At 34.5% G+C, this 23,969-nt stretch overlaps 1 protein-coding gene across 1 annotated transcript in view; it reads left to right on the forward strand.

Moving 5' to 3' along the window:
* Polr1A (RNA polymerase I subunit RpI1) overlaps positions 1 to 23,969 on the forward strand; it is a 352,992-nt gene that overhangs the window by 224,932 nt on the left and 104,091 nt on the right. The window contains exon 26 of the mRNA XM_090408580.1: positions 9,394 to 9,617. Within this exon, the coding sequence (XP_090264706.1) occupies positions 9,394 to 9,617 (224 nt within the window). The remainder of the gene's footprint in view (positions 1 to 9,393; positions 9,618 to 23,969) is intronic.

Raw genomic sequence — 23,969 nt, forward strand, 5'->3', positions numbered from 1 at the left:
ACTTAAATTCATTTGAAAAGCCTCTAAAATCATTTGCAGTAATTTCATTCGACTTTGCGACTTTATAACCAGGCTGAGATTTCTTTGATTTGGCCAGAAAAGTCTTGGAAGGCATTCGCTTCCTAAAATAGTTGGTTTCATCGACATTAAATATTTGTTGGTTACAATAGCCCCCCACCTTCTTACACAATTTTTTTCAAAATCTCTGGATAATTTACAGCCACCTCCTTATCTGCACTTGCAGCTTGGCCTGTAAGCCTATTTCTCTCTTTGAAACGCTCAAACCACTCAGCACTAGCGTGAAATTCTTCTGGTTTTCCATCATTGATAGCCCTTTATTTCAAGATTGCAAAGAGACTTAATTGAGCTTTTGATTTAACAAGGTCAGTGCTTAGCGGGATCCGTTTTTGGTTACAATCTTCAATTTATGTAGAAAGAAGTCTCTCTAATTCAAGCATTATAATACTTTGATTTCGAGTGCATTCATGATGAACTCGATGCATCCTCACCTTTCCCTTTGTATTCATCAACTTTGCTTAAAATTGCTCTTATAGTTGATTCACCCATTTTTGTGTTCTTGTTCTATCTTTGCTCTGGACCTGCCTTATTCATTTTTCTTTATTATTTCAAGTTGTTTTTCTTCCAATGAGATTACTTTTCGATCTTGATCTTTTACTCATGATGAAAGGTTGGAAAAATACTGTAAAATAAAATAAAAAAAAGTAAGGAAAACAATCGCAAACGAAGCACGAGATATGATCAGCAAAATGCTATGTAATTAGCAGAAGACATAAATTTTGGCTGTAAATTTGGAACGTAGTGTACGTGAAAATAGTGTAGTACTGTATGTCATTATTAAAAAAAAACTGTAAAGTGTTTTAAATCAGTAACTAAATTATTTCATCCTGGTGAGTGATTTATTAAAATAGTTAGCCATAAAAATTTATAGGTAGAAAATTTTTAAAATCTGTAACATTTATTTTTAAAATGTATATAGGTGCACTAATAGAATTTGGTATAGGAAAAAAATGACACACGCTAATTGGGGGCGCATTAATCGAGGGATTGCTGTCTATATTTTGTATTTCTCTCTGCACATGCTGGTTGCTCACTCTTCCAGTATGTGCACAATACACAAAAGGTGGAAATAGTCAGACTTTAAACCTCCCCTAGCATGTGTGCCTTCTATGGATTGTTATCTTAAGGTTATTATTTTCCATGTCATGCATCCATATTTATTAAGGTTTGTCAAGTGCAGCTTCTAATTCTAGGAAAAGCATTTGTTGTTTAAATTTTCTGCAGATGGTAGAGTTGATGGCCGCTGCACAGTTTACCAGATCTGACTGACTGACTATTGGTAGCAGATGCATTTTTTGCACACTTCTGTATTGTTGCTTTTCAAAATTTTCCATTGCCACTCTCTATGGACTACATCTTAATCATTTAATGAGATTTACAAATAGTTTCTTTTTTTATTATTATTATATAACTTTTAGTGTGTTCTTATGAAATTAAAGACAAAGTAGTCAGGCTCTTTGTGTTATTTAATTCTTATTTTATAATGTGTGTGTGTGTGTGGAACAGAAATTTATGTTCAGCTGTTAATTCCAGTATTCCTTCTGGAATACTGGAATTAACATTGATCTCTTTTATCATAATATGAAAGTAAGGACTTAGCTCGTTCTTATGCTGGACAAAAATCAGACTATGATGGATTTTCAATTTTTTGCCAGCTGTAGCTATTGATTTTATACAGTAGTGTTGTATGTGTGTATTTTTTTTCCCCGATACAATTAACATATACGTTGAACTGTGCATAGTGTGTTCTGGTCGAGAAATTTTCATTTTCTTTATTCTTCCTGCTCTTCTTCTCAGTTCCACCTTTGTATCATTTTTGTAGTGATTCTTGTATCTGCCATTCTTTTGATCTTTGTTTCATTCATTCTAATTTTGGTGCGAAAGAAAAATTTAAAAATACAGCAGAGACAGTGACACACTAAATTAACATCAATAAGAATGAAGTTATTTAGAATACGGATGATACAGTTCTAATATACCCAGAACTAATACTCATCTACCTAATACCTCTCTACTATCTGGTATCTTTAACATATAGTATACCCAAGGTAAAAAAACTTTCTACGTATTTCTCTCATCCTGAGATTTTTATTTAATAAGGTCAAAGCACCTTGTGGCAACTTGTTTAGGTAAAATTTATAAGGTACGCATTACTTCAACCTTGGCATTTTTGGGTCTGGCTCCCACTGACGAGACCTCAATAAAGATCGAAACTGATCTGGATAGTGGCCCATGCCTTTAATGCATAGCATCATACATCTTCTCAAGGGGATATGCTTTGCATTAGGGGAAATACTAAGGAAAGTGATCAGAGCTTAATCCACCTTTACCACAAGTTGCCCCAGACCTGAACTATGTTCAGGCACAAACTTTGACTTACTTGTCTGTTTGCTTACATCGGGGAAATAGGATTAAAACCAAGTTTATAAAATTGCTTAGTATCTTTAACGTATTTTATTGAAAGTTTTTCACCTTTCGGGAGTAGAAGGAGAACACCAGCACCTCCATTAATCATATTGGTGTCTGACGATCCATCGGTATAACAAATAACCTATTTGGAGGATGAAAGAAGGTTGATAGTATTTAGGCCTTTTTCTTTGAGCATTTCTTTTGATTCTTTTTTGTACAGAGTTTGATAAGATTTAGATTTATGAAGGAATTTGGAGGTAAAGGACTGAAAAATAGAGGTTCTTTGTTTATGTGAGCATTTAGCTGATCAAGACCTATTTCTTCCTGATAGTGTCATCTTATTGTAAAGTTGATAATCTGTGAAGTCTGCATTTTTGATTCCAATGTTCATAAGTTTTTAGGGAGATATGATCGCTTTGGCAGCTTCTGATATTATTTATGAATTTTATGTTGCAAATTTTCGTCTGTCCACCAGCAGGTCGAGCCCACATTCCTGTTTGGCTCTGATGTTAGTGGATGAGACTGCACCAATGATAATCTTGGATGCTTTTGCTTGTATTTTGTCTAATTTTTCGTTTACCAATGAGGCCGAAGGTGACTAGATAGCTGCTGCATATTCCATTATTGGCCTTATTAGTGTAGTGTAAGTAGTTTTGAGGATTTTTTTGCTTTGCGCCCCAATTTGTTCCACAAAGCCTTTTCAGTATATTTAATTTTTTTTTAGAGCTCTGTTGGAAGTGTTAGAGATGTGTTGTGCAAAACGTAATTCTTGATCAAGCGTAATACCAAGGTATTTTGTATTTGTGACTTTTTCAATTAACTTGTTGTTGATCATGACTTTAGGATTGTAGGAATGTCTATTTTTCCTGTCTGTACTAAAGAAGTTTTGTTTTGTCTGGGTTGATTTTGAGTTTAAGCTCATCTGACCATTTTTCTAATCCTCTCATGGATTTGATTAGAACAGTGTTTCTCAACGTTTTTTGGATCATACCCCATCTCAATGTCTCAAAGATTTTGATTCCTCCCCTCTAGCATAATAGTCAGGCAATTTCTGAAAAAGTACAATATAAATATGTTTTTTTTTTTTAAATCAGCTAACGCCTTTTTATTCCCGTATACGGGAGTAGGCGAAGCCATTTAGCCCTATCTAACTTTTGGAGACTGAGTGGGCAGTTCAATCTCCAATGGTACCCAATCAGAGATAGATGGCCCAAGGCTATCACTAATTAAGTGGTGCGCAGTGAAGAGGGACGGCTCAAATGTGCCGCCATCTCGTGGTCTCTAACCCTAACACAATACATTTAATGTCTGAAATAATGTGGGTTCTACGGTCGATTTTCTTGAGTTTACAGGACGAAAAACCCGAGTTTCTGGGAGGAAAAACCTGCTTGCCCGTGCCAGAGATCGGCTAACTCGGGAACCAGTCGAAAAAAGGCTTAGAAAAATTTCCTCTAGTCGCCGACTAGACTCGAAACCAAGTCTTCCTTCGTGCGGCCAAGCGCCGTGGTGTGCAAACGCCACATCCACTGAGCTACACAGGTTCTATAAATATGTACATGTACATTTTCTAATTGCTCCCCAAAATATTCAAATTTCCCCCATGTGGGGCATACACCCCACTTTGAGAAACACTGGTTTAGAATCTCCTCTGATTCTTTGATTTTAGCACTAGTGTGCCAAATGGTTATATCATCTGCATGGCAAGCTACTTTTGTGTCTTCTGTAAGGTAGGGATGAATGTTATTGACATATAAAAGGAATAGTAAGGGGACTGAATACTGAGCCCTGGGGAACACCAGCCCAGGTTCTCTGCTCTCTTGATATTGCTGCATTGATTCTAACCTTGATCTTGAAAGATCAGTGACTGTTAGGCTAGCAAATAGTGGCAGGAGTGTTAATGATGAATTATTTAAAATGTATGACCCATGTAATGGCATAAGGAACAACATGATGTGATGAGATGTAGTAATTAAAAAAAAAACTTGACTGATGAGAATCAGACTTTTCCATATTTTTGATCAGGATAGGCAGTTATTATGATTTAGGTTAGGATGATGGAGTAGGGCTTCATCTTTCTCTTTAAATAAGTGTTTAAACTTGAACCAGCAGTGATGGAGTAAGCATGTATTAGACCAGAAGATTTTGTGGCTTGCATCAATATCTGTTGTGCTAGACCTAATTTCTCAGATTTCTTGTTGGCACTGTCAGATTAGTGTTTTCATTTCTATGTCACAAGTATCGCTAAAATGTCAATTGAAATACTTTTAAATGTCAGAAATACAGGCATCTGCAAAATGGCTATTGTGGCTCTACCATTTGTATCTGATGTGGCAGTAAAGAACATGATAATAAATCTTGCTCTGCAAAAGAACTTAAATGTGTCAACTGTTGGCAAAACCATGCAGTCTACTCTTATGTTCGGAAAACTGGAAGGATGAAAATACACACAAAAGATAAAAACTGAACAATGTATTTCCTATCAGGATGCAAAGAAGAAGCTATCACCACAATATCTGTCCTGAATTCCTCTTTTTCTTACAAGGTGGCAGTTAAAAAATATCACAAGTGACACAATCCATAAATCTATCATATAGTCCAAAAATTTCAGCATACCTGAACTTTATGATCAAGACTGCTTCTCTTTGCAGTGAATTAATTGACCAAGCTCTTTTGATTGAAAACCTGCTTGTCAAGAAAATCTATACAGGGGGAAAAAAGTGTACATTGCGTATCCACTGAATGTAAATTAAATGCAAGAACTAATCCTGACTTTTCAGATGAGATATTAAACATTTTTCCAGATGAAGAGCACCCGCTGTCCATACTTCCCCAAATCAAACATAAACAATTTAGTGGATGATAGTTGAAGTCACTTGTGATTCTTTGAGAAATAGCAGGCTGGCCTAGATATATTTAAGTGGTATTGGTAAATACTTCTACCTCAGAAGGCTCTACTGAGGTCGAAGTGGAGGAAATTTTTGAGGCTCTAGAGAAAGCTACTGACACAATGAAAAAGAAAAATCTGGTCCTTGTTGGGGATCTAAATAGCAGAATAGGAAATGATTGTCAGACATACAAAAATGTTTTGGGAAAATTTGGAGAAAATATCAAAACTAATAATAATGGCAAATACCTGTTGGATTTCTGCTCAGGACATGGACTGGTTATTACTAACACCATGTTCCAACATAAAATTGTGCACAAATTCACATGGAAAGAAGAGGCAATAAATAAGAAAAGTCTCATTGTCTATGTTATTGTTGATAGTGATGTTTTCTCCCTGTTGCAGGACACTAGAGTGTAGAGTGTACAGAGGATTTGAAATTGGAAGCGATCACTATTTAGTCTTAAACAGGATAAAATTGAATTTCATATTGAAAAGAATGACATGTAAGAAAATTTCAAAGTGAATAAAAGTTGAGCAGCTCTCAGATGTGAACTGTAGACTAAAATACACAAAGATTATTCAAGAAAAAATGAAAGAGTTTGAGAACCAAACCTTGGAGATTCAGTGGCAAAACTTGAAGAAATCCCTGATTGATTCAGCCAGAGAGGCATGTGGTGAGGTTGTCTGCAAGGATAGAAAAATTAGAACTCCATGGTGGACACAGGAAGTTAAAGAGGCAGTGAAGGAAAAGAAGAAAGCATATCAAAAGTTCCTGGCAAATAGTGAGCTTGTACTCTCTTTATTGAATAGAGAGACAAATGTAAGAAAGCTGAACACTGTGTAAAACTAGCTAAACAAAAGTCATGGGAGGACTTTGGCAAGAACATAGAAAATAAATATCAAAAAGGTGGTAAGATATTCTGGAGGTTGTTTGAGAAGCTTAGAAATGGAGGAAAGAGTGCTGTAAAAGGAGTTAGAGATGATAACAGTGACATGAAAACAGGAGAATAAGATATCCTTGAAGTATGGAGTAATTACTTCGAAAAATTGCTAAATGAAACAAGCAGTGATAGTACAGTGGTAAAAAACACTCCACAGGAATACATATACATACTTGAAGTAGAAAAAGCCATCAAAGCTTTGAAATGTGGAAAGGCAGCAGGAGTAGATGATATTCGACCAGAAATGCTGAAGTATGGTTGTATAAAAGTCTTACAGTGGCTGCACTGCATAGTTCAGAAGGCCTGAACAGAGGGATGAATTCCTAATGATTGGAGTAGAGCTCTGTTTTCCCTACTGAGTGTTCCATTCAAGATTTATGCCAGTTTAGTTGAGAAACGGTTGAGAAGATTTGTGGAAAAAAAGGTTGGTGAAGAGCTCTAAGCTAGTAGGGAAATTAGAGCTCTAATTTCCCTACTGAGTGTTCCACAAGATTTATGCCAGTATACTTGAGAAACGGTTGAGAAGAATTGTGGAAGAAAAGGTTGGTGAAGAACAGGCTGGATTCAGGCCAAACACAGGCTGTCAGGATCAAATATGGAATATAACAACAATCTGTATTTAAGTTTTGTCGATCTGGAAAAGGCATATCACAAGGTGCCAAGAGAAAAGCTATTCAGTACGCTACAGTTATATGGTGTCAATGGGGCATTATATCAAGCAATACTTAGTCTTTATTTGAGTTGTTAGTCAGCAGTTAGAATTGAAGGAAGTACAAGAAGATGGTTTAATGTTAAATCTGGTGTGAGACAGGAATGTTCATTATTTATATGTATCACATTATGAAGGAAAGTGGTATTAAGCATGATATCAGAATTGGAGATGTTAATGTCAGCTCTTTGCTTTATGCAGACGATGTTATACTTCTAAATAAATCCGCTACAAGTCTGCAGGATTCTCTGACTAAATTGAGTAGCTGTTGTAATTATTATGGTATGAACGTCAGCATTAAAAAGACAAAGACAATGAAAATAGGTAGATTCGTTGAAAATGCCAACTGTGTTTTGAATAGGGAACCTGTGGAACAAGTAAAACATTTCAGCCACTTGGGCACGATTTTTAGTGAAGATGGTAAATTAAATATGGAAATAGACAACAGAATCAACAAAGCTGGTATTGTAGGAAGTCAATTGAATAAATTCATATGGAATAAAAGAGAAATTAGTCGGAACACTAAATTAGCTTTATACAAGACAGTGTTCACACCAGTTGTAACATATGGATCTGACAGCTGGGTCAGAAGTAAAACACTTGACCAAAGACTAGAAACCGCACATATGAGAGTCCTGAGAAAGATTAGAGGCGTGAACAGATGGCATCAATGGCAATATTATATTAAAAACGAGGATATTAGGAAAGAACTTGACATTGTCAGAATCCAGGAAAGTGACCATACCACCTGAGATTAGCTCTGCTAATCTCAGGTGGTATGGTCACTTGAACAGAATGGGCGAGGAAAGATTAGCAAAACAAGTGTTCTCTGCCAGGTTGGCAGGAAAAAGACTCAGAGGAAGACCAAGATGTAGGTGGATTGATATGGTACAAAGCGCCATAGACGATAGAAATATAAGATATCATAATGATGTTGGAGTCTTGACAAGTAACAGATTGATTTGGAGGAAAATTGTAGATAGGAAGTTAGTAATGAGGTAAATTTTTCATGAAGTACTATCATATCCTGTGCACCTCTTGAGGGTACATATCTGGAATTTGATGATGATGAAAATTAAGAGATCTGCATTATGAATTGTTGGAACATTCACTCTATTCCCTAGATTTGACTCTCTCTGACTTTTATCTGTTCCCAAAACTAAAACTATTCCTTGCTGGTCAGCGTTTTTCTTCGAATCAAGAGGTGATCGCAGCTGGAGAATAGTATTTTGCAGATCTTACTGAGGATCACAACAGGGAATGGGATAATGGTGCTGGAATAAATGTATTAGTCTTAAGGGAGATTATGTTGAAAAATAAGAATAATTTTGAAATTATAAATTCGTTTTTTCGTTGTTAGGCCGAGAACTTGTCAGACCACCCTCATATAGCAGATTCAATTACTATAACAAACTACTTAAAAAGTACCATGCAAAATCCCATAATATTATAAAGGAAAATTCAGTAAAACAGCAATTAAGTAGTACCCTGTGAGTTCGTTCTTTGTAATGAGAGTCAACTGTAAAAATCAGTTAATGATTCATAAACATCTGATTTTTACAAGGGTTCCACCACCATGATTATCACCACTTGAACAGAACTCTTTCAATGGTTTAGATTTGTCACAGACATAATAGGTCTATAAAAACAATGGAATATTATTGACCGTCAATTTCAATTCCGAATTATTTCAAATCTATATTGTATGTAAACAGTAATAAGAGCCTGCAAAGTCTAATTTATTTGGTCATATGTGTTATGCTGCAGTGGGTGCAGTCATTTTGTTTTAGATTATAAATGAATTGATTACCCTCCCTCCCCATTATTATAGTTCCATTCAAAATAAAAATAGCTTTTTCTCTTGATATAATTGAATAAAACTTGACATTTAGGTTAGGTTAGCATAACTTATAATTTGTAGAATGCTTCAGTAGGAAATTTTAGTTGTAATATTTGGCAAAACATAATGACGTCTAAGGTTAATTTGTTTGGTCATACGTGTACGCTGCAGTGAGAGAAGTAATTTTGTTGATGATCCAGCGACAAGATTCTTGGTTAGATACTAGTTGACCCCCCCAGTTATGTTAATAAGGGTGTTCTTTTACAAAAGTTTGCAAAACACACTTTTAGAATTTACCTGCAATCATTTCCTTACTTGATTTTAAATGATGTGATGTATTTATACAGAGATAAATGGTGATTTAAAAAATAATACAAAGAATTGATATTTTTTTATAATAAATCATTTGCATGTATTTAATTCACTACTCTTGTATACTACTTTCTAATGCTTAAGTTAACTAGTTTTTTAAAAATAAAAAATAGTCATTTTAAAAATAGTAAACAAAATTTGGATTTTTCTCTTTTAGAGCAAATGTTGTGGGAACTGGCCATAACAAGGGTGGTGGCAATGAAGAAGAAGACATGGATAGGACATTACAAAATAGATTTGATAATGCTGATAAAGATGCTGAGAGCAGTGAGGAAGAAAATGGGGATGAAGATACAACATCAGCAAAGCATAAGTCTAGGCATGATCAAGAACAGGAATATGAAGAGCCAGAAGAAGAGGAAAAAATGGCCACAGAATCAGGTTACTGATCATTAATATCATAAAATTATATAATTAACTCTTGAAAAGATTTCATATAGCAATAAAAAAACAATAAAAAAAACATATATACAGTCAGTTCTCACTATAGCATACATATAGGGGCCACAGGTATAGTTTGTTATAGTGCAGTGTTTCTCAAAGTGTGGTATGCCTACCCCCGGGGGGGGTACGTGAAAGGTCTTCAGGGGATATGTGGCAAGTTTCAGCTATGCCTCATTAATGCATGGAATCATTATTAAGAAAAATAATTATTTTAAACGTATATATTTCTTAATAAATTATATATTATGTATGAATTCTCCTACTCAGATTGTGAAATTTACAAATTATTCAATTTGTGACTCAAATTGAATAGTTTGTAAATTTGCAAGTGATCACTCATGAATCTTTGTTCAGCTTCATATAGGAACATACGTTGTGAGCCTGCAACAACACGAAGAGAGTACAATAGCCACTAATAAAAAAAAAAAAAAGTAATTATATATGAATCATTAGTAGATGTAATTAAGACAGTTAGGCAGATATTAATCAGTGTGCTTCATTATTCGATCATATTACAAAATGTTGTTAGTTAAAATAACGATTAATAGGTTTGTACCACTTTTACAGTGATATAATTATATGGAAAAATTATAAAATATTATAATTTTTTATAAATACAGAACGAATTTCCTCTGAAGTTCATTTTTCCATTTCCAAGTTCATATCTGTATGAAGTTGGATTTTCAGCCCTTGTATATATTAAGACGAACAAGAGGAACCACATTATAGATGTCAAACCGCATCTGAGATTGAAATTAATAACTATAGAACTAAATTTTGCTGAAGTTTTATCCCACCATAAGAAATTTCACTGCTTTCATTGATGATAAATTATTTAAATTAAGTAAAAATTGATAGTATCTTTATAAATATTGTTCTATTAAAAATAAATCACATTTTTTGTTTATGTCTAAATTCAAATAAAATAGACATTTACATTGAAATATACTTTTTTTATTATTATTTTGATAAGGGAGATACTTGGTAATAATGAAAATTCAATAAGGGGTATACGGATATCTGAAGCTTATAATAAATTTAGTTTAATCCTTTATCCAAGTGTGAACAAACAAAGTTTGCGCCTGAATGTATCTTCAGGACTGGGGTAAGGTAGTACAACACCGGGCAGCTCATTGCAAAGGTGGAGCAGGTAGAGATGACCTTGCTAATGCTCCTGCCTGGTATCTCCACTTGGGCCTGGCTCCCACTGAAGAGACCTCAATAAAGGTCGAAACTAGTCTGGGTAGTGGCCCCTCCCTTAATGCATAACATTATACATATCCGCAAGGAGATGTGTTTTGCATTATGGGAGATACTGAGATAGGGGTGATGTTAGCTTGTTCCACCTTTGCAACGAGTTGGCCAGTGTTGTACTACCCTACCCCAGTCCTGAAGATACTTTCAGGTGCAAACTTTGTTTGCTCACACTTGGATAAAGGATTAAACTAAATTTATTATAGTCTAACCAAGTGAAAAATAAACTTTCAATATCTGAAGTTTGAGAAACACTGTTATAGTGGATTCACATCTATACCATTTGCTGTGTGTTCTTAGGCTAGTATGTCTGTTTTGCAGGAGTTGGAACTCAATTTTCCAAGAACAAAAATCATTTAATCTTCTCAGCAGGCTGGTAACTTCACCGTAACTCAAAGCCCTCACAAACATTCTTTGCATCCTTTTTATTATCCCATGATATTATTACACCAGATCATAGAGGTCAAACAGAGCTATAACAATTTGCTCTAATGAACAACCTCTTAAGCAAGAATTAAAAATTATCAGCAATACATTTATAAATAATGGCTATAGCAAAAATACTATTAATAAAGTTCTTCATAAAACTCATCAAAAAATAATATAGATTACAGTAAAACCATAGCTATTCCATATATTAAAAGGTTATCAGAAAAAAATAATAGAATTCTACATCATTATAATCTTAATGCCACTTTTAAACCACCTTTAAAATTAAAAAAACATATTCAACTCCTCTAAGGATTTTCTCCCTCTCCCCCCCCCCTATGAATTGGCACACCCTGGAGTTTGGTGCATCTGTTGCACCTGTAACTTACCTTATATTGGCAAAACTGGACGTACAATCCTTATCCATAAAAAAGAACACAAGTGGCACATTAAAATTAGCTATCTTTATTTATATTTTTGTCTAAGTCTTTTAAGTAGATGGGAAAAAAAGAGTGGGCTCAAAATGCTGCCTTGAGGGAATCCCTGTCTTATTTTCACTTTCTTGAAAAACGTATTATTTATTCTAATTTAAATTGTTCTGTTTCTTAGAAAGTCATAAATCCAGTTTAGAACTTTTCCCTTCTGTTTCAATATGACAAAGTTTGGAAAAGAGTTTCTGCCTCCACACCTTTACAAAGGCATTGCTAAAATCTATAAAAACTGTAATAGTGGATTTGGTAGATTTGATCTGGAAGTTATCTTGAATTGACTGGGTTAAGTAGAAAAGTTGATCAGTTGTTGAGTGATTTCTTATAAAAGCAGCCTGAAAGTGTGATAGTATACTATTTTTGTTTAGATAGTAAATGTTGGAATATAATTTTTTCCATTAATTTGCCTGGAATTGAAGTCAGTGAAATTGGTCAATAACTTCCTTGTTGGTCTTCAGATTTGTTAGGCTTTAAAATTAGTATGATTGTGGCTGTTTTCCAGACTTCTGAAGCTTTTCCTTGTTTTAGGCTATTGTTGTAGGTGAAGTAGCCAATCTAGGACTAGGGGAGGAAGATGCTTGATCATAATTCCATGTATGTCATCTGGTTCACATGATTTATTTATATCTAATCTCTCCAAAGCATCTCTCAATTGTAAATGGATCCCAGAATGATCTGTTTTTATATTTTGGGGAATTTGCAGCATTTTTCTGCTGCCAAGCCTGTTTTGATATTTGAGATGATTTGAACTGGTCAAATTGACTGAAGTATGTCACTAGTGATGACTCAACCATAGTGTTTTTGTGAGATGAAAAACCAAAAGGTTTTTCATCACATAAAACAGGCAAATTGGCTAGAAGAAGTTAATTTACAACCATTGGCAACAACATTTTGGTTGCAAAAAAGGAAGATGATGTCATTTTCCCATGAGAGGTTGGAATTTAACAGCACTTTATGCCTATGGATAAAAAATTAAAGGAGAGCAAAAGATGGGGCCTGTTGATGTTTTTTATTTGAAAACTGGAGGTTATATTCTGAGTAAATACGTGTTGAAAGCTATTCCATATAGTAGAGGTTCAATGGAATGAAAGAAGAGGAAAAATTGGTTTGGTGATTTGAAGTTGACCAGTGAATGAATGTTTATTAGCAGTTTATTAATATTTTGGATCTAGAGGAAAGTGAAGGAATGATGGCACTGTTCAATAAAACAGTGCCCAATAAAGAAAGGGTGATAGAGAATAAGCTCATTAGAAAGGGATCTTCACTTAACTGGATTGTGTTTGTTTAGATATCATCAGAATTTTCACCATCCCTGAGATTGAACTGCCTACCAAGGTGCATCATGTTTGTAGTTGCTGGAGAAAGACATATTTTGAGTACTAGTCTGTGGCCAATACATGGTTCACTGTTGCTGTAAACATTTATGGAAACAGAAGACAGAGCAGCTCATGAAGTATCTCATGTGAAGTATTGAGACAGATCATTCCAAATACTTTGCTGATAAAGATTCTAAAATCAGGAATACTTTTAGCAGTAGTCTAATAAAATGTCCATCTATCTATTAGAATACCAGATAATGTTCCCAACACTCTTGTACTTATTTTTTCCTCACTTAGTTCCCAGTAGTATCTCAGACTATAACTTCATCCAAGTTTTTTCTACAGAACATTCATTCGTAGCCAGTTGTTTTTTGACACAACATTGTGACGACGACACTGGTGTCCAAAAGCTAAGGACAAACTTACCTTTTTATCTGTATATGAAAAAATTTTCATGACTACAGCCAAATGTGGACAAATTTATTGCCAGCATACTAATAAATTATATTACACAAAAAATGTGTTATATTTTTTTGTACAAATTAAATTGCAATATGTTTTTGGAAAGTTACAAATTTTCGAAGGATGTAGTTAAGGAATTAATGTACAGTGCTTACAGAAAATTATGCGGAGAGATTTTGAATGAAATATGTCTACCCCAAACAGCTCTCACAGTGTTGTACCATGCTTAGCACAAAGTGATTCAGGAGTTCTTGAGGCAAACTGGTCCACTCCTTCAGACCAAGGATAAGGCCTTGTTTGTTTTCTGGAGGGGAATTTCGAGTAGCAATGTGTCTCCCTATTGCACCCCAAATGTGCTCTGTGGGGTTAGGATCTGGGGAACATGCTGGCCACTCGATTCAATTAATATCCTCAGTCTCCAGAAGTATCTCCACTGGTCATGTATGATGTGGTGTGTCATCATCATCAATAAAAATGAGTTCTTTGCCTACTCTACCATGGAATAATGGAACATGACATTGAAGAATTTCATTGCAATATCATTCATTAGTTGTAGTCCCTTTTTCCAGCACTTGTAGCTCAGTGCATCCATTAAGCATAATGCTCCCCACTATGACTTCAGCACTGCTGTATCTATCCCTTTCAAGAATGTTCTTGCGATGGTAAGCAGTACCACTTTCATGCCAGATCAGGTTGTTTAGAATGGGAGGAAAGACTAAAACGACTCTCATCTGTAAAGAGTACATTAGTCCATTGGTGTCTTGTCTAATTTTTATGTATACAACATCATTGAAAATATGCTCTATGGTGAGCTATGAATTAAGGGACACAGACTACAATCTTCAGGAATATAGACGTACTTGTTGTAGATGTCCTGCCACAATATGTTGAGATATCTGTGTAGCTGTGCCTGAATGGAGTTGCCTTGCAAGTTGACCTGCTATGGTGCTTCGATTATGTTTTGCTGTTATAACCAAAAATCTGTCTTCGTGCTCCATGGTAGAGTGAGGGCAATCGCTTAGCAAATGTCTGGAATACATTTCATTGGTTTGAAATACTGCCCAGAGCCTGGATATCTGCGCCTGAATTGAGTTACCTTGCAAGCTGACCTACCATGGTATGTCTATTATGTTTTCTGTTATAACTAAAAATCTGTCTTCATGCTCCATGGTAAAGTGAGGGCAATCGCTTAGCAAATGTCTGGAACACATTTCATTGGTTTGAAATACTGTCCAGAGCCTGGATACACTGCTGTGTGAGATTCCAAACACTGGCAATATCAGTAATTCTGCAGCCTTCTTGAAGCTTTCCAATAATTATTTCCCCACATGAAATCATCTAGATCAGGGGTTCTCAACCTTTTCCAGTGGCGTACCACTATATTTAATTCAAGATATTAGATGTACCAGTAAGCAAATCTCTTTTCATACCACCTGGCAGTGGCTCGTGTACCAGGTAGTACGAAAAGTATGGTACACGTACCATAGATTGAGAATCCCTGATCTAGATGATTACAGAACATCCAAGTTTGCAACTTTATTCCTTCACAAAAAGAGCTTCCTTCAAACACAATTTGCTTAGTGTAGCCTTTTGCCTTTTATCCTGTTGAATGCTACCATGTGACCCCTTTGCATGCAATTCGAAAATTTGAATGTGTATCCACTTTCTACTTAAAATTATCAGTTATACAAATTGTCACAAGCTGATTCGTTTGAATTTGCAGTGGCATCAGAAATGGTGTTTGTCCTTTTGATTCTAGACACCAGTGTAGGATGGCCTACATACTTTTCCCTCCTTTTTATACTATTATTGTTGTTATTCTTCTGATGAAAACACCTGTAATCAAATACCAAATAATTTGAGCTGAAAGGAAGGCATTCATTTCAGCTAAAATTCAAAGTCGCTGTTACATCCACGGTTCTCCAAAGTGCGATGGGTGTGGGGGTGAGCACATCACAAATGGTTGTTGCTTGAGATTGAAAATTCATCTTTGCACTGAACCTCCTCTGCCACTAGAATACCTGGGGAAAAAATGAAATAAAAATACAACAATAAATTCAGATGTTGCCAAATGCAAAAAATTTGCCTCCTGCTTAAACAGCTGAAAGTTCTTATTTCTTTGTCAAACTAAATGCAACTTATGACCTTCCATGCATCCTCTGTCAAATCCAGAATGGTACCATTTTAACATCACCCAAAGATATAACTGATATCCTGGTATCAGCTCCTCTGACTTGTGTGGACTAAAGCAGATCACTTCCTACTATACCAAGATCAGTTTACTTCATGTCTCATTTGATTGTTTTCCAGAAAGATGTTCAAAATAATCCTTAACTGGGATACCAACACGTCTGATGCCTATAGTATTTGCCCCTTATTTGTACTCAGAATTTGTGTGTTACAGAATTAACACTATCCTGTATATTAGTGCAATGGGCTGTCTCTACAGCCCATTGCACTAATCCAGCATGCACCCAATAGCACAGAAATGTCTATATTCAGCCCATTCTAAAAAAAAAAAAAAAAAAAAAAAAAAGTGATAGTCAACTATAAATCATTGTTATAACTTTAGTGCTATCAAAAATTAAGGCCTCAGCATCCACCTCCATCATCTGGAGGACTGCTAACTAATTAATGATTAGTAATATAGATTCCACCACTCTTAATATGCTAACTATCACAACTCCCCTTCGTATATAAGCTGGAGAAACTCATGTTAATCAATCTTGGTATTTAATGTAGTCTGATACAATGGCCTGCTCGCCAAATTACCATATTATAGTTTAGCCTCCACCTTTTGCAGTTTAGTTGCTAGTTTCCACTGAGATTTCTATACTGATGCTGGGATGCTTATACATGATCTTCTCTTACAAACCACAAATCCAATGATAGCGTGGCATGAATGTACAGTATATTTCTTTCCACTTCTTCTTCTTCTTCATTTGAAGATCCTGTAGTGCACAGCCATTCCATGACTGATTTTGAGATCTCTAACTAGTTCTTTACGTTTTGAATTCCTTTTCATTCTGGCAGGAATAAATTATCTTTTAAATTATCAAAATACAATCTTCTCTTTGCTTCTCATAAGAAAAATATCACTTCTCTTATCTTTGATAATGCCCATATCTCTTGGGTACGGGATAATACCTATATCCCATACCCAACTCATAAGATCAGATTTCTATTTCACTTCTTAGACTGACTTAGTACATATATATAAAACCTCCATAGCCTCTTCATCCTCCAAAAATCTTGGTATCCTTTTCTGTTCAAGAGACTATTTCACTGTTCAGATTAAACCCTAAGTCACTCAGCTTTAGATTGTTGTTCTGACATTTGGAGTAAGATTATAAACCTCCTTAAAAATGCTTGATTCTATTACAAAAAAAAAAAGAAGGTTAGTTACTAGATGACTGCTTCCTCACAGACTTGATCCAATCACTTTCTTATTGATGTTTTCTTTTTGTACCTTATGCCTCTTCTGTTAGTATATTCATGGAAACTGCTCTGTTGAACTGACCACTGTCATTCTTCAAATTTCCTTTAAAGTTGTAAAAATTTGCATGACTAGTAGTATACATTTATTTTTCATCCTGAAACTTAACCGAACAACTTCTTGTATGCTTCTGTTCTTTGAAACAGCTTTCCTGACAAAGTTTTTTTCAAATGATGACTTAAATCTATTCAGAGATATATCATTAAGTTTGGTTCCTTCTTTCTTCTAAAACAGTTGATGGCACTGAAATGCTATAGATGTTGCAAACTTTCATGTTTTGGATTGATATGTGGGAATAAAATAAAATTCTGTTGAGCAGGATGCTTGCTATGATTAGTGTCATGCTCCACAATCCTAGAGATGGTCTATTGAACACATTACATATGCACAGAAGCTCTGGTGGCTTAAATTTAAATAGCATGGGTTACTGGATTTTCAGGAGAGTTTGTATTACATTCACAGAAACAAAACCAAGTGATAAATGAATCATGTTTTTAATACAATCTAACGACTTCATGAGACTACATTTTTCCTTTGATTCTCAAAATGTTGGTGAATTCATAGAATCAGTGAGATCCATCATCGAATTCCTGATACGTATCCTCAGGGAGTATGCAGAATACTACGTGAAAAAGTTACACCATTACTAACTACCAATCAACAAATTTCTCCAAATTAATCTGACTTTAGGTAAGTTAATGCAGCTGGTTTTTCATTCTTAGGGGTAAGTATTTTATGTTTGTAGAACTGTGTGTTCATTCATGTGGCTGATTTGTCTGTTCTCAGGGATGAAAAACCCGAGTGAAGAAAAACTCTTCCTCTATACGAGACTGGCTAACACACTATTTGACTGAAAAGACCTGAAAAAGGATAACTGAGCTATGATGGCTCAACCTTTTTCACTAAATAAGTCCCTAACAATTACTATAGCCAGAAGAAAAAGACCCAGTTTGTAATGAACATAAGCAAAAAGATATGTCCTTATATCCCAGTGTACAAGAAACTAAGAGAGAACTTTCTTGCAACTTCTGATACTAACTTTGACTGCAATCAAGAATTTATCTCTTAAAAACCTGCTGAGGATTGTAATTGATTTAAAGGAAGTTTCAACAGTATTAATAATAAATTTTTAAGTGTAGGATGCACAGTGGGCTCAGAGTGCATAGTCCTAATAAAGGTTACAGCTTAATAACACATCAATAAATCATGGTGCACTACTTCAAATGTTAAAGTGGATTTAGGATAAATGTTGTGTCCTAAGCAGGAAAGGACACTTTTTGTGAACTATGAATGCAGTGCATTTATGCCAGAAAAGGCTAGAAGCATGAAGAGAAATCTATATGTGCAAGAGAATTCAGTATTCATCATCACAAAAAAAGATGAAATCATTCATATGAAAAGAAACTATGAATATTTTATCGATAGTATCAAACTTGGCAAGATTTCTTTCACCTTACTGAAGAATAGCATGAAGATCAGTATTGAGAGCATTGGTTGTAGATAGTCTTAAGCTTTCAGTATTACAGTCCATTGTTTCTCAGATGAAGAAATAGTGTATTATCATCAGCAAAACAATGGGATAGCATTTGTGTTCAGTAAGGGATCATTAGGAGGAAAGAGGGGTGGACTAAAGTGTGGAGTCAAGTTCAAACCACAGTGCAGCTGTCAACCTTTGTTCATTCATTCTGCAAAGTAGCAGCTTCATCTTGCATATCCTGAATTGTATAAAGTTTCATGTATGTCTGTAACTTGTCCTACTTTGGGTATCCAGCAGATCTGTTAACATTCACCCTGACCATAAAAACAGCACTCACTCTCATCAATATGGCATGCCAGGATGGGCAGATCACTCTGGAGATCCCATCACACAGAATGAAAGAAATAAAGAGGGCATTTGTGCTGTATATAAATTTCTATCTGAGAGATTTTTACAATCAGCATTGTCTATGAAAAACTTCGCTAATCTCAATAAGTGATTTCATTAATTTGCCAAAGAACTGATAGAGAAAGAACCATTTTAAGACCACATCTAGAACCCCTCTGAATTAATGTCCTTTTATCCAGCACCCAGAGGGTACCTTGATATGACATTTAGTTCCTTTTCATTAACAACTTGAATTATTTTTGTAACTATGTAGTTGAGTGTTTTGTATTTTATAAGAGTTGTATGTGCTCTGAAGAAACTAGTAGAAATCCAGGAAATATTAGTAACTTAATGATTTATTTATTAGTAACTCTGGTGTTGTATGTACTGAAAAGCACTGCTATTTTTTTCTTTCTTTATGACAATTCTTCTCTGATGACTTAAAAATTTCCTCCACTTTTTCCATGCTTGAATCTTCTGTGGTCATAAAATATCATTATCCAATTTTCCTCTTTTGAAATTTGCCCACATCACTTGAAACTGATTGCCCTTCAGTTATTTTATATTCATGTTTTCTGTTGGATACTCTAGCTACTTCCTTCTTTCCTTGAATACTGGCCATTATATGACATCTTATGGTTATTATTACTTAGCATTATCTCATCTATTTCAGTCTTTTTGTTTTGGTATTGATATTTGATATCAGTACCAAAGTGCTGGTTCTACTTTGTTGGTACCTATGTTGATTATGTCTGTCTTCAATTTTGTTGAGACCACATTTATTCTAGTTAGTAACACTTCACTAGATGTCATGCCAGCTTGAGGCGCCTCAGTTAGCATGACATTCACAATGTTGCACCATTATTTTTGTTTATTATTATTTGTTTATTTTGTTTATTGGTTTAAACCAATATGGAATTCAGTTGTCAGCTAAGTTCCAGTTGCCAGCTCATGCCATCCCTGTTTGCTTACTCACCATCAAGAAGGATACCTAACAAGGGACACTGTAAAAAGGTGAAGATCAGGTATATGGTCAGAAGCTTGTTCACTTCTCTGCATTCTTTACAGGCTATCTGGAGACCTCCCCGTTAGATCTTTTACCAGTAAATAGTTTCACAAGCATATAAAATAAATGAAAAACTAAATCTGTTGTTCTGACCGTACTTTTAATAGCAGTTAACTGAGTTAATCACAATATGGGCATTTTTTTTTAAGAGTGTTAGTTTAATATTGTGTTCAAGTTAGTAAACATTAAATATTTAAAAAAAAGTAACCTATTCATTCATTAATTTCAGTACTTATGAATATATATATATATGCATTCAGGGCTTTGATGAACTAAGGATTAATGATCTTAATGGTTCAGAAATTAAAAATGTTACAGGACCTATTAGCATATCAATGCCTTGAGCAGATAAGAAACTACAAAAAGAGAAGGAACTTTTTTTACAGCTGTTGATTGTGGTCCCTTGAACAGTAGGTGACAATGGCCATTGCCATTCCTTATGTTAGAGGCATTTCTGAAAAAATAGACAGAACACTTCGCAAATACAACATTAAAACCACCTTTAAACCCCCAAATAAGCTTAGACACCTACTCAGTTCCTCTAAAGATCCTCTTCCACACCTAGCACATCCAGGGGTATACAAAATACACTGCACATGTAACATACCATACATAGGGGAAACAGGGCGAACTATCCCAATCAGACAAGACGAACACAAACAACACATTAAATACCTCCACTTCGGTAAAACAGGCCTTTCTGACCATGCACTCCAAACATACCATAGAATTGACTGGAAAAATACCAAGTCCCTACACCGCACCAAAACTGGTTTGAGAGAAAATTTAAAGAGTCTTGTGAAATGCTCAAACACAACCCAAATCTCAACAAAAATGATGGCCTCACCATTTCAAGAATGTGGAGGACCCATCTACAACCTGTATAACATCCTAAACTAGCATTAGAAAAATTCCCACTACAAGAAGACAACCTGGTGACTTGGTGAAGTGTTTAGAACATTCAATAGCAACTGAAAGAAATCATTTTGTAACTATCCAGAATATTAATACATGAGGACTCTAACAGTTTATTGTAGTTGCATTTATCTATTTATAATATATATATATATATATATATATATATAATTTTTTTTATTTTATTTTATTTATTTATTTATTTTTGTTTTTCTTTTCTATCACTAGAGGTCAGGCTAGAAAAAAGATTTATTAACTACGTAGATTTAGTTTACTGGTATAGAAAGCATGAGCATGTAGCTTGGTTCTGTATACAGTTGTATTCTTCCGATGATGACCTCGATATAGAGGTCGAAACGTCAAGTTTTATTTTATTTGTAATTAATAAAATAATCTGTTCAACACGTGTGTTTTTGAGTCCCTAAATCTACAAATATGAGTGCTGATCACCGTGTAACCCTAAAAGAAAGAAGGTGACAAAGGTTGTTTCAGAGAATCGATATAGATTGAATGAAAGATAAGAAGTTAGTTTGCGAATTTATAGTTGGACTGTAGATATTGATCAGTTTCCACCCATTTTAGTAGACGTTGAGAAAAGTGGAGGAGTGATGATGCTGGTTTAGTAGAGCAGTTGCCATGGCAGTACCTATAGAAAGGACAAAAACAGATTACCTTTAAAGTAGTTGTTGCAGTGAGCTTGTGAGGGAAAGATCATTAGTTAGTTGCTTTCTTCTAGATAGCATTAGCATGAGGTTTCTAGGTTAGCATATTGTTTCCAGTCAACTGTCTAGAAGGAATAATAATACATTCACTAACTTGCAACGATGTCTGAACTACCATTGAATGATAGTGGCCTATCACTCAATGGTACTCTGGATAATCCTAGCCTGGGTTCCAGAAATACCACTTAAAAATACTAGTCACAAAATATAGTATGAATTATGCAAAAGGTATGTGTGTGCAATCATCATTTCAATTTCAGCAAAGAGATGGAATTTAAAACAGCTAAATTCAAATTATATGCAATAATTTGTAATTTTGTTAAATTTTTTTTCACTAGTCATTTCAATTACTAGGCTTCAATGACAAGAACTTGTTCACTTCACTCTCTTATCTATCAAAACATTCTCCAGCTGAGTTTCAGAGAAGAATTACAATATGTAATTTTGGAGATGCTTCTTCAGATACTTTAAGTGAGGTGAAATTCATCCATTATATGGGATGCGTAGATAAAATTCAGAAGAAGCAATTTGAAGAAGACTCACTACTGGAGTCTTTGATTTCCTTAGTTAATTTTTGTATAATGGCATCAGCAGTAATCAATGCAAATTCTTTACATTGCATGTCATTTTGATACTGCTTTACTCCTGGACCTATGTCTTTAAAGAGGCATCAAAAAGCTTGTAGTAATCTAGAGTTTCTGATAGCAGTCTCAGGGTATTTTTATAGATTACAGAATGCAACTTTGTCTTTGTAGCATACCTACTTGAATTCCTTGAGCCATTTGTCTTGATTGTTGTTTTTTGTTAATGACATAATAGAACTCTTCTCTCCAGTGTTCTAATATTTTCTGGTTCCTTACCTTTGCACTTCACAAAACTAAAAAGTGTAGTTTGCATAATTTCCTTTCATTATTGTCCATAATAAAGAGCTAATTTATATAAATTATCCATAAAAGTTTACCGAAACAACAACCAAAAATGGTCTACACTGGCAATGGAGCTAGATTAACTTTTACAATGTAATGTATATAATGTGATCTAGTCTCCGACTTGTCTTTGCAAGATAATTGTGTCATCACTGTCTTCAAAACTAACATTTTGTAGATGTTCTTTATTTACGAGTGGCCGGATGCCGTTATCACTTGAAATCTCTTGGACATCATTTGTATAATTCTCATTGCATACTTCAGCTGCTTTAGTTATCGAGAAGTCAGTAATAAGACCTTGTTTACTACTATGCTGCAATTTTTTTATTAAGTTCATAATATGGAGCTAAACAAATTTCCAATTGTCTTGTGAATTTTCTGGAGTGCTCCATTGAAGGTTCATTATCCATTAAATAACCCAGTTAGAAAGTCTTTACATCAAATATGTTCAAGTATATAATTACACTAAGGTGATTTATGTTGTGAATTATGAAAATAAGTTTACATCAGTACTATATTACAACTGCATACCAATTTAAGGGTTACAAAGGTACTAGAGACTTACAGTTGACAGTGAAACAAATGAAAATCAGTCTAATGAAATATTTTTATTTTTATTTTGTTTATTTATTTATTTTTTAATGATGTCTCAAATTTTTATAAGAATAGTGGTGAATTGAGTATTCAAAACTAATCTGTGGATGCAGGTTAGATTTTAATTTATAACAGAAGGCAAGAGATAAATAGTGCTACCTGTTATCATAGATAGGCATCTTCACATTTTGAAAAACAGCAGCAGGGTATCTTTGAGGGTATTGCTATGCAAACTAACTTTTGACAGGTGCAAACAGTATGAAGGAATTAACTTATTAATTACATAAGATACCATCTCCTGTTTAATACATTAATTGAAAGTCACCTGTGATCAAATAACTTGATAATGAATGAGAAGATGTTTTAAAAAATGTATAAATCATGCAAAGAAAATAAGACAGTACATTTTTTGAATGCATTTAGAATAAGGCAGAAAATTCACCTGTCTCTAATAATTTGCCTGTGGTGAGTGGGCAAGTGAATTTCTGGAGCCCTGAACTCTATTGTGTTTCATGAGCAGTTATTATTTAATGTGTGTGTCTAAATATTACATAATTTTATTAAGTTATTGTAAATTATTATCACAAGTTATTATAAATTATCTTGATTAAAATGCCAATTAAAGATCATTATGAAGAAGTGTGATTGTGTGAAAGAAATGTTCTATGGAAATATTTCTGTGATATATTGTATTATGTGACAATTTCTGAAAACAATCTTTTTTTTAATCATAATTCTAAAAAGTTGAAAACCT

The sequence above is a fragment of the Typopeltis vanoorti genome, chromosome 18 (assembly GCF_054136105.1).
Source record: "Typopeltis vanoorti isolate ZY-2024b chromosome 18, IOZ_Tvanoo_1.0, whole genome shotgun sequence".
In the NCBI taxonomy this organism is placed as follows: Eukaryota; Metazoa; Arthropoda; class Arachnida; order Uropygi; family Thelyphonidae; genus Typopeltis; species Typopeltis vanoorti.